Genomic DNA, 12,254 nt, shown 5'->3' on the forward strand with positions numbered 1-12,254 from the left:
CAATGCCCGATGCGGGTAGTCTCATTTGGAGTCATTGGAAATTGGACATTTTTATTGTTTTTGTGAAGCGTAGTCGAAAATACGAAGCGTCCTCGCTCGTCATTTGTCCAAACTGGTATTTGTGCATCGCTACGACTCCCCATAGTCCTTCAAATCTCCCTTAACTCATTCCTATTGCAGGTGTTCAAAACTGTTCGCTACTCTACAGCATGAGTTTAGTATCGGGACTGAGGATGGATGTATTGTTCAGAGACTTTACAAGACGGCTCGTTATTAACTCACCACTCTGTGTTGTTGTTTGGGGGGCGGTAATGCTTTCTCTGGAGAATTTGAGAAGAAATGACCAAGGTTCCACTTCCTCCCATGTACAAATTAATATAAATATATATATATATATATATAAAAATATATATTATACTCATTTTTGTCCAGTTTTGTATATTACATTTGTGTAAAGTTTGTTTTTAAAAGAGGCATCGGAGCAGCTATTACAAGACTATATAAGTGACAATGTTCATCTGGGAGAATTTTATGCATGTTATATTTTCTCTTTTTCTCTCTCTCTCTCTGTCTCTTTTAATACCCCCCCCCCCCCCCCCCAGGTGCGTAAGGTGAAATGTAAAGAAATCGACCTTTTCTTTGGAATGTTGTAGACAATCAGTTTCAGGCCGGGTCCAGTCGCTGCAGGGAGTGAGAGCCCTGCAGGCGCATAGACAAACAAAAACTCTTCTTTGTTTGACAATTCAGAAACTATTTTTATTTGCATCTACTGGAAGTCTAAATTTGGAGGTTTGTTCATTCATATGTTCGTGGCTGCTCAAGTTTACACACGCACACACACACACACGTCTCTACTACACTCAAAACACAAACACCTCGTGCATTTGATCCCTGTGCTTTTTTCTTTCCAAGGTGAGGATGTCAACCTTGAGGAAATGATGCTTTGACTAACAAATCTATAACATCTATGAATGTGGGAATGCAACACATTGCAATAAAAGCACCATTTGAAATGCAGCATGTTGTCCCTGTATGTTCTTTATTACACCGAATGTATTATTTATTTATTTTAAATGAAGGTTTTGTTGACCTCGGCAGATGATGCTGATGTTTATAATGAACTGAATGAATCACTGGTTTAATGCAAGGAAATGGCGACACGTCCAGATACGTATTCAAACAAGCATCACCTGAGGCATTACAGTATGAAAAGGTTTTATTTTTAAAACAAAGTGACACATTTTTAGTGCTGTGACTTCAAATAATTCGTCACAAAACCCTCAAATGTCCATAATTCTTTATGATTGAAATGAAACATAAATGTTCTGAATGTTAATGTCAAACAGTGGTGAAATTAAAAGTACATTTACTCGAGTGCTGTACTAAAGTGCAATTATAAGGTTCTTGTACTTAACTTGAGTATTTCCACTTAATGCTACTTTATACTTCTACTCCACTATGTCTAACAGTTAGTTCATAGTTTATATTTGGATTTAGATTATTAATACTAAATACAAATCAACTAATACATTGTATTATTATAAATCAAACTACTCGGCAGTATATAAAGTATTTAAGCTCAGCTCCACCTTAACCAACTCAGATAATATCAGAAATAAATGTGGACGCAAGTACTGTCTGTTTGACAAAACCTGTAAAGAATTGTTTTACATTTTGGCACAAAGCTTAAAATATTGATACATTTATTTCGCACTTTTCAACTCTTCAAATTTACAGTATCATTTTCAGTAAGTAGAGTAATATTTATAAAGAACTGAAACAATACTGCTCTGTAGCCATAGGAAATGTTAGTTTGATAATTGCACACATGCACATACAAAAGCCCTGAGAGGCAATACTATTGTAAGATTACAGGCATCTGTATGAGACACCAGACCAGGATTTAATACAAAGAAAGAAGAAAACAAACACCAGACTCTACATTGCTGTCTGGCAAACAATCGTGCGCTCATCTTTTTGAATGGTTTCCTTCGTGTTAGTTGGGTAGCTCCCTTCCTCGACGGGCAGGGTGGGATGCTTGTGTTCATGGTACTCCACTATGGGGTAGGTGATGACGGTCAGCAGCAGAACTGCCATCAGGATGTACAGTTTGTACTCCAGACATATGAAGGTGCTGTAAGCGAAGGCGATAACAAAACCCAGCGACTCCCACATACGGTAGTTGGCGAATGCGGCCTCTTTGTCCCGGGGGAAGAGGATGCCGTAAAGAGCTGCGGGACAGGAAGCAGAAGGATCAACTCAGTTAAAACTGCAGCGCCCATGTGTGCTACGTGTGAATATTGAAATTTTGAAGACGAAAGTGTATAAAGAACAAACTAAATACCAATGATTTTGCTTTACAAGTGGCGAGGCTAAAGGGAAGCTTATCGACTGACACAAATGTAAAGGGTTCATCGTCTGGGGAGAATGAATGTGCTCAAGACTGATCTTAGTTTCTTACCGTTGGTCTGAGTTTGCCAGATGGCGTCTGACATACCCCACAGAGCAGGAAACACGAAGAAGACAACCAGATCGTCAGGATGGGGCCTCCAGAACATGAGAGCTATGATGCAGGCGAAGTTGCCCAGTGCGGCTGAAAATGGACGGATATACGTCAGCGGTTCATTCACATCAAGTTTTCCACACAGTACATGTGCGGTTTAGTCTCTATTTACTGGATAATCACATGTAAAAAAGCAGTGGTGGAATGCAACTAAGTACATTTACTCAACTACTGTACTGCACTGTACTGCTACAGAAAAGTTACGCTACAAACATATGATGATAATATAGAATATGATGCATTGTTGTAGATTAAGCAACCCAATAGTATATAAAGGAGTTAAACTTAAATATCTACAGTAGTAAAAATGAAACAAACACATTAATGGAGCTTTAATATTAATCCAGAAACATCATACATGATAGTAAAACAATGACTTTTTACTGCATAAGGAAAACTTTTACTTTAATACTTTAAATACATTTTGTTAATCTTTTTTTTAATTTTTACTGAAGTAAGATTTGAATGCTGGTATTTTACTTGTGGTGTCATTGTTCTGGCATTTGGTTTTAGTGTTTCCAGTTTTATTTCGATAAGTTTACTCCTCATGTGTCATGTTTGGATTTACTTCCTGTCTTTGTGTGTTTTCCCGCCTTTTTGTGTTTACCTGTCCTTCATTTACACCCTCCTTCCCTCCTGTATTTAGTCTGTGTTTTCATTGTCACAGTGTCAGGCTGTCAGCGTCTCACTCTTTAAATATTGTTTCTAGCCATTATTTCCTAGTTTCTAGTTTTCCCTCTGCTCAGTATTTATAGTTTTTTTCCGACCACCAGTCTCTTGGATTTCCCTGTTGTCCTGCCTGCTACCCGTTACCTGCTACCTGTTGCTTGACTGCCTTTACCTGCCTGCCAGTGTTTTCAGATGTAAACCTAAAAGGAACCCTTGAATTGCTTTCTTAGGCAAATAATCTTACATAAAAGAGACTTTACCTATGAAGAAGAGCGCAGCTCTCCCGGTGTACCGAGCGAGTCTCCCAAACAGAAATGAGCAAAGAGAATTGCTGGCTCCAAAGCACATCATCACGTAGCCAACAAAATGGATCCCCAAAGCACACGTTACATAGTTCTGCAAAGAAACATGGATTTACAAAGCTAGTTATTTATATATCTAACATGTCACACATAAATAAATACCTCATTCCTAACAGATATCCAGTTTTTAGAAAAAATGTGATAATATTTATGCAGAGAATGCAGTTAGTGACAGTGTGGGCTCCATGGAGCTCTGGCTGCTTGATGGAGTGGCAGTAAGGGGTGGGGCTTAGTGAAAGTTCAATAGAGTGGTGCTTATTTATTGTAATTATCCAAAATATATAGAAAAATCCCATTGGCTTTTTGTTGAAGGGAACTAGAGCAATTCAAACTTCAGTGGTTGGCCTACGTCATCCCTGCAGCAGCCACCTGTTGGAGAGTTCTTCTGCCCCTCCGTGGTTAAAAAGCAAGAGGCTACAAGTCATCTAAATAGACGCCACGTGATGTGAAGCTACAAACTGACGCCCAGCACTTGCTCACTGCGTGATCTTCCACACCAACCTGTTTACAGATCTTGTGAGAGTACTACTCCATATGCCTCACGTGATGTCACTTGAGTCTGCGTCGGTTGGAGAGGGAAGACTGCAAGTTTGAAAATAAAAATAAGAAATCTGGGGATGTGCAGTTGGAAAGTAGCGAGCTTACCAGACACTGAAACCTGCTCCTCGTCTAATTAAGGCTTGAGGTTACCAGCATTACACAATCTGACCAAACTGTCTGTGGTCGGGTTGCATTGTGGGTAAGGTAGGTGCCATATTTTGACAAGGAACAGTTTTAAAAAGGAGTAAAAAATATGAGAGTACAGGGTAGTTTTGGTTGCAATTTGGTCGCAAAATCAGAAAAGCAATTCTTCATGACAAAAGGGGGGAATGACTGCTCTGAGACTTTCACAGAGATCCGGGACAGCATGTACTACTAGTGTGCCTATACTAATTCATCCGTGGAGACCTCCTCACCTTGGTGTACTCCCCAGAGAGGAAGCTCTGTTCGAAGCCGCTGTACATGGTGAGAGGGATGAGGGTCAAAAGCCTCCAGTCCTTCAGCAGTCTGAACGTAGCCAGGAAGGTTTGGCAGAACGGCTCCCGGTTCCCACGGAACTGGCTGGACTGCTCCCTGTCAATGTTGTCCAGAAACACCGCCACAATGAGCATGGCCAGCACACCCACGCCTGCCACACAACAAAGGGCAGACAACGCTGACTGTTGGACAGCTGTTAATATACCTGTGCTGACATGGCTCTGAGAGCGTGCTACTTATTTCTCTAATTACTTCCGGGCGGCTGACTGAAGAATAATTTAAGGTCTCTTAATAATGAGAATCTTCACCACTCGTTTCACTGTAAAAGCTATTGTACAAACAATATTTTTAAGGCTCAATGTCTGGTTTTGGTTGGAAGGACAAAATACTGAGACCACACATTACTCTTTAAGGTCAAATTCAATATTTAAGGAAGCGAAATTAAGTGTGCAGTCAGTTCATCAGTAATGTGTGGATGTGTGAACATATATATTGATCTTTGTGGCTGCCTGTATGTTGGAGGACTTTATTGAAATCCACTGTTATTGAAGAACATCCCTGTTAAGTATTTGCATTGTGATTCCAAAGTACACGCTGCCGTTACCAATGTAACATCCCACGAGTGTCTGCACCAGTTTCTGAGCAGGTCTGGTGGTCGTGCCGTTGACGCTGATATTGAGGCCGCAGTCAGCCGCTCCGCAAGACTGCAGCTGCTCCTCTGTGATGAGAGCTGTCAGAATAAAAAACAACAACAATGCATTTCACTAAAAATAAATACTCTTCACCAAGACAGATAAAGACAGAAAGAAAGGAGCTGGAGCCAAATTAAAATAAAAAGATGTTTTTTAATGTGGGAACAGTGTGTTAAATATTGTAAATTTTGCTATAAAGGGCACATTTTAGAGAGAGAACAATAAATAAATCATCACATTGACAATGTGGGGTCAAGGGCCTATTTATAACATATATCCTACCTGTGAATAGTTTTGTTATTTAAGATACTAAAACAAACATAATTCAAATATTATGCAACTAAACATTGCAGTAAAGAGCAGCGTTGTGGTCTTCTTCCAAGAAATACACCTTAACAAGTGCCCGTCATGATATCAACTGATAAGCTGGAGAGCATTAACATCAATAAAACGAGATACAGTATTGCACACACCCTCTATTATTCTCTTTTAAATTGAACCCATAAAATCGTCTGTAAGCCAGCACGAACACCACTGAAGGTTTGTTCATAACAGCTACACACATGATACAAGTACATTTACTCAAGTCCTGTACTTGACTGTACACTTTTGAGGTGATTGTACTTCCATTTTCTGTTTTTTTACCCCACTACATTTGTTTGATGACTTCAGCTACTTGACTGATTAATAATATTAAGAGGTACGAGGTATTATTATAGATTAATATTATACTGTGAAATGTCTACTTTTACTTCTTTTGTCAGTGGTAGTTGCTTTTGACTTCAAATATGTTAATTTTGAAAAGAAAATTGCTTTTTATGCAGTTCATTAAACTTGTTGACAATGTATTTCCAATGGCAACAGGTGTGAACCAATAGGCTGTCGGCTATGGGCAGTTTAATTTGACAGGACAGGCAGAAAAGGCGGGACTGTTGACATGTTTGTGACTCTATCAGTCAGGCTTTGTGGTTACACCCACTACAGCAGCACCAATGAAGATGGACCAGGAAGTAGTGGTAGCTCTTCAGGAAGTTCAGTGTGCATTTCAGGAGATGAAGGCACGGTCACATTACACATCCGTCCTATGAATATTCAGTTTAAGCCGGCATGACGGAGGAATTCAAGCATGTGTTTCCTGTTTTGGTGCAACCACCAGCCAGCTCCAGGGGCCTCAAAGGTCAGAGTTCACCATTGCTCCACTCTTTCAGGGCAGAAAGAAGTTCACCAGAAGATGGAGACTAACGTGACTTAAAAAAAACTCAGAAAACTCATCCCAGGTAATGTTTCATGTAGCAAATGTGACGTTCACATAACTCTTGGCTCAACTTAAAATATAGAATCTAAGGGTGGAAAAAGTACTCACATGTTGTACTGAAGTAAAAGCAGAAATACCCAAGTGTAAAAGTACTCCATAAGAAGTAAAAGTACTGTATTCCAAAGTTTACAATGTACAAAGTATTATCATCAAAATGTACTTAATAGTTTTATTGTCTTTCAGCTTGTTTTGGTTTTTCGGTTGTTTTAGTTCGCGAACACTAAAATGTACTTACATTACTTGTCACAATTACTTCACAATATTAAGACATAACTTACTGTGCGTATTAAAGCTCGTGGGTTTATTTTAACACATTGATCACAAACATCTCCTCTGCGCGATTCAGCTCCAGCGGTCGTCCTACCTACGCTGGTGTCCTGTTGAAAGATGAGCGACGACATGAGGTTTCCCCACACAGCAGACGACTGGAAGATGAAGAAGAAGATGCCAAAGTATTGGTTGATGACGTCAGATCCTTTCTTGCCGTCCCTGGCGGCCTGCGCGTTCCCGGAGATGGTCAGGTAGGTGCATTTAGCCGACCACAGGGGAGAGCCACCCAAACCCAGGATCACCGAGGTGGGGATGAGGGTGTACCTGTGTATGAAGAGAGCCAAAGGGGAATTCATTTTCACTGACACTTGGGCGGCTTCACGGCAGAATGAAACAAACAAAACAGCAGCAATAACTGACGGACTGATCTGTGTTGTTTTGCGAGCACTTTGCTGTAGTATTAGTAGCGGAAATAATATAAGAAGTAGCTGTTGCAGCATCTCTTAACAGAGGCAGGGAATAGTTATGAACGTTTTGCACAACAGTCTCTTGTTTTCAATCGATTCATTGTAAAACATTTTTACATTATTTGATACTTAAAAATGATCATTAGCTGCAACACCGATTTGCAAAGCTATGACTATGTTAAAACATTTCATTCAAAAGTGGACATTTTTTATTGAGTCTAGTTCACAACAACATCACCTGGAAATCTGGCCTAATATAATCGGAGCATGGAATTAAGAAAATACTGCATGTTTTATATTTTGGGTGAACCAACTTCCAAACATGGTCATTATTACGTCGGTGCCCTATAGCTGGAGGTACTTTTATTTGACTTAAGTATATTAATGCTACTTCATACTTCTCTCCTCGACATCTCAAAGGTAAATATTGCTACGACTACATTCGTCCAACAGCTTTAGTTCATTTTCAGATTATACTTTTTCATCCCCTTCCTGTCCAGTGAAAACCATGTATATCCAGATGTGTTGATGCTGAAGGATGAAAGCTTTCCTTTCTGTGTTAAGAAACTTCTCCAACTTCTTAAGATAAATAAACTCTTTAAAAAGCCTCGAGGATCAGCTGGACAATGCGTCGTCACAAAGCTGAAAACAAGGCTGTTTTCTTTTTTAGATACGCGGTTCTCACAGGACAGCGACTTATGATGATCCTATAGATTATGATTATGATTATGATAGATGATGCATTGATAGATAGTAGATTAAAGTATAAAAAGGACCTGAAACATCTACAGCTGCACAATGCAATACACACATTAATGCAGCAGTAATATTAACCTAGAAACATTATTTACAATAGTAAAACACTGACTACTATTTTACTGCACAATGAGCACTTTCACTTTTAATACTTTAAGTATATTGCTTTGCTGACAGTAATTACTTTTACTTGAATTACTGTTACTTCTAGTGGAATATTTTCATAGTGTAGTATTATATATTTATACACAAGGACCACTCTGTACCCAAGAAATAAACCCAGGCCTGAATGAGGTGGAAGTGCCACTCTTTTGACTGATTGATTACCATCCGGGGTAGAGGTTCCCAAAGGAGTAGGAGACGTAGCAGGCCATGCCCACGACGATGGTCCATTTACAGCCCAGATTTTTGATCATGATGGGAGGCAGGAACATGGAGGAGAGGATGATGGAGGCGTAGATGACGCTCAGAGACGTCACGCCCATCCCCTGCTCTGCATTCAGACTGCTCTGCACACACAGGGACGGGACACTCCATCAGAGGACCACGGGCCTCATGCAAGAGCAGTTTCTTATTCTCATCCTTAACTTCTTTGGCTTCTGTCTGTGAGGCTTGTTCGTACGACTGGTCCTTGCATGAGGCCCAGTGTGAGTGATGGGAAGGTCGGTTCGGTTCATAATGACAGTTCTGTTGAAAATACTATTACTCCATTTGATTCATGATCGGAGGGAAAGCAGCTTATACACTGATTAAAATGGATTAATATTGAGGTAGGATGTTTATTCTCACCGAACGAAAACTGACTACTGTTTACAAAACTTCTGTAGAAGAGGCTGCTTCAGGACATTTTAATGAGCTGGATGGATCTGGTCGACCCTCAGTATTAAACATTTTGAAGGAACCTAATTACAGATGTAAAAAGATTGTTATGTAATTTAGTGGGTCTTTTGAAATTAACAACAATAACCTTGTAAATCATGCACAAAGGAGTCATTCTTTATTATTATTATTATATTTGTCCCTCCATAAATCAACCTATCAATAAATCCCTTAAACCTTCATCATACTTTCATGAGGTATGAGGTTTCTAATGAAAACTGAAAACATAAGCACATTTAAGGGTTCAAACTAACATTTTAATGTGATGAAATGATACGAAGACAGAAAACTAACAATAGAACGTTTACAAAACCCATTCATTCTCATTTTAAGGGAACATCAAACTTGCTTTTTTATAATTATATAAATTAAGTAGGATTTTAACGTAGTCAATTGTAAATTATTGGAATTAATAAGTAAAATGAACAAGTTAATTGTCTATATATGAATGAGTCTATACATGCAAAGTAAAGCTGTGACAGTGTGCACAGAAGCCGTTTAATAAAACTAGTTGTCCCCCCAATGAATGAATCTTTTAATGCCACCATCATACTAACTCATACATTGCGGTGAACAATAAATCAGAAGTCTTCTATATGATAAATAACAAACTATTCCACTTACCTGTAGACTCTGCAGCCCTCCGTAAGCCGTGAACAGAGACAGAAACCCGACAGAGACCACCAACACATTCTTGAAGTTACGGCTGATCATGGCTGCCTCTCAAAAACCAACAACAGCTCCAAAGTTTATCTTCCTTCAAAGGAAGAAAAACAATAATAATTAAAAAAAAGTTAACTTTTATTTCAGGATGAATGGCTTCAGCAGCTGCTTAAAGTCAAGTCAGAAGCAACTCTCTCTGCTGAAAATGATTGTGTCTCTGATATACACATGAACAAAGTCTAGCCCTCACACACAGACACACACACACACACACACACACAAACACACACACACACACACACACACAGTGTTTGCAGAGTGTGACACAGGACCCCTTATCAGTTAACCTCTGACTCGCCTCCCACGTGTCAATCGGTTTTGACATAATTCCGTCATATATGAGGCTGCACACCTCCTATCTCCTACTCCCTGCCTTCTTTGAATCGTTAAAGATATCTTTACCATAAACACACCTTTTCCTTCTTCCTTCATCCTACTTCTTCCTGGTTCAGATTTACAGCCGTATGTTTCTCTATGGCTGTGTTCAGTGGTTGAGAGCAGCGCTGGTGGAGAAAGTATTTATATTATTTGTTTAGCTGTAAAAAATATTACATAAAAAGTAAAAGTGCATTGCATTGAAAATGTTACTCGGTGTCAGCAATGTTACTAAGTACTCCGTATTAAAAAAAATATGACAAAACATTAAATTTCTCCTGCTGATAAATGTGTAAGTTGCATTTTACTGTTTTGTAACTGTACATTAATCTGAGAGGAGGTGTACACGCTGTTCAATTGGTTCACTTCCGATTAATTAAGAGCATTATTAATTAGAGTAGTAAAGTCAAGAGTACAGTATTTCTCTCTCAATTGTAGCTGGAGTATGACATGACATGAAATGAAAATACTCAAGAAAAGTACATGTACTAGTAAATGTACTTTTTTGAGTAGTATATCACAGTTCTGGTTCTTGCATAGGAGCGGTGGCACGCAGAGCAAAGGTTTATTGCAAGTTACATTTTATTTTTTTACAACGGCACCGCCTCATCGTTTTTTACAATATGATAGCTTGTTGTTTGAAAAATGTGACAAAAACACTGCAGTCCACCCTCTGTTATCTCAGCTGCACTCAAAGGGAAAACAAAATACTTCCCTCAGACTGCTGCGTGTGGCCTGTTAGCCTCTTATTAAAAGAGTCAAGGCTAATATGAATATTTTACTAAATGATTTCATTTGCCCAGCTTTCAGGAGATGCTCCTGTAGGTGTGTTTCCATCCTGAAAAAAAGAAAAAAATGGAGCAATAAGGTGAATATCAACATGTGATTGTGTTGAATGGAGAACTGTCTGTCACAGATTAGGACGTGGGTTATCACGTCCCTTCTCTATGACAACTACGTTTGGATCCGACGTAAACACTTTTGAACAACACAAACTAGTTATTTTTGAGCATAACACAACCCAGCTGTAGGGTTATGGACCGGTCAACCAAAGAACCATGCGGTCCAATTAAATTGGTGTTATTATCAAAGTCTGGACCAGGAAGTCCCTTTTACCGCTCATGAGCTCACTCAGTACACTCCTGATACTGAGATACTGAGAGCTGACACGTTTGGCATCAGGTAACCAGTTTCAAGTGGAAGTTGGACTGTGTGTACGACGCTCCTTGTACCTCCTGTTGTTCTTTACAAAAGTAAAATTGGCAGTGACGCAGAGTCCGAATGTGAGCAATCCAACACACCAGCTCAATGTTTTATGAAGAGCGATTGTTTTTGAGAGTCATAATCTACAATCATAAAATGATAGTTGCTATGATAATGGCGTGTGTCACTCTGACAACATCTTGACTTTGGAGCCGGTTACGTTGGAAATCTTGATGAGCGTTTATGCGGATTGTGTAAACTATGGAATGTTATAATGGTAATGGACTATAAATACATAGTGACCTGCCCTCCTGTCCACTGAGTCCACCTGCTGCAGCTTCATACTTACTGATGGTCAGTGTGATACCAGTGTTGATATCAGTTTGTTTTTTTTCAGTTTGTTATGGACTTCTCCACCCTGTTGTTAAGACACAGTTTGGTGTATCTCCTCCATTTAATTATTGATTTTCAGATTTGTTCAGCTGATGTCACCTCTTTCTTTAAGCTGTTTGCTGCTCGTCCTCTGATATGAGCGACATGATTCTCACAGGACAGCGACGCTACAAACACACACTTGTGGGTGGGGGGTAGGGGATGTTCAGTTGGTTGCAATCTGCAGCCTCAGGTCTTGAGCTATGAGGTGTGACACATGCCCCGCGTACCTGGAGCTGCGATGTTGGAGGGTTACAGCAGGTAGGAACACAGGGATGTAGTGTGCTGAGGTGCGGAACTTTTTTGGGTATACGCTTGAAAAGATGGCTGCCGATATGCAATAGAACATTTTCAAATAGAACACGTTTGTTCCGGGACTTTTATAAAAGATCTTTTCAATAATTGCAAATAGCCAATAGCTTAATAACTGAGCCCGAGACCAAGGTGGTTCCAAGTCCAACAACTTTTAAAAAGTGGTCTCAAGACTGTACGGTTTAAAGTGCTGGCTGTCTCAAATGTTTGATTATAAGA

At 39.5% G+C, this 12,254-nt stretch overlaps 1 protein-coding gene across 1 annotated transcript; it reads right to left on the reverse strand.

Annotated features, from left to right (window-relative positions):
* Window positions 1–1,198: 1,198 nt before the first annotated feature.
* unc93a (unc-93 homolog A) lies at window positions 1,199–9,888 on the reverse strand. The gene is made up of 8 exons (XM_031861753.1): window positions 9,615–9,888; window positions 8,439–8,620; window positions 6,983–7,212; window positions 5,216–5,341; window positions 4,551–4,762; window positions 3,493–3,628; window positions 2,462–2,593; window positions 1,199–2,231 (listed from the first exon to the last, which is right to left on the reverse strand). The coding sequence occupies exons 1-8, from the start codon at window positions 9,702–9,704 to the stop codon at window positions 1,939–1,941; spliced, it is 1,401 nt and encodes a 466-aa protein (XP_031717613.1). The 5' UTR covers window positions 9,705–9,888; the 3' UTR covers window positions 1,199–1,938.
* Between the last annotated feature and the right edge of the window lie 2,366 nt (window positions 9,889–12,254).

The sequence above is a fragment of the Anarrhichthys ocellatus genome, unplaced genomic scaffold, assembly GCF_004355925.1.
Source record: "Anarrhichthys ocellatus isolate YVR2014 unplaced genomic scaffold, GSC_Weel_1.0 scaffold25, whole genome shotgun sequence".
Lineage (NCBI taxonomy): Eukaryota > Metazoa > Chordata > Actinopteri > Perciformes > Anarhichadidae > Anarrhichthys > Anarrhichthys ocellatus.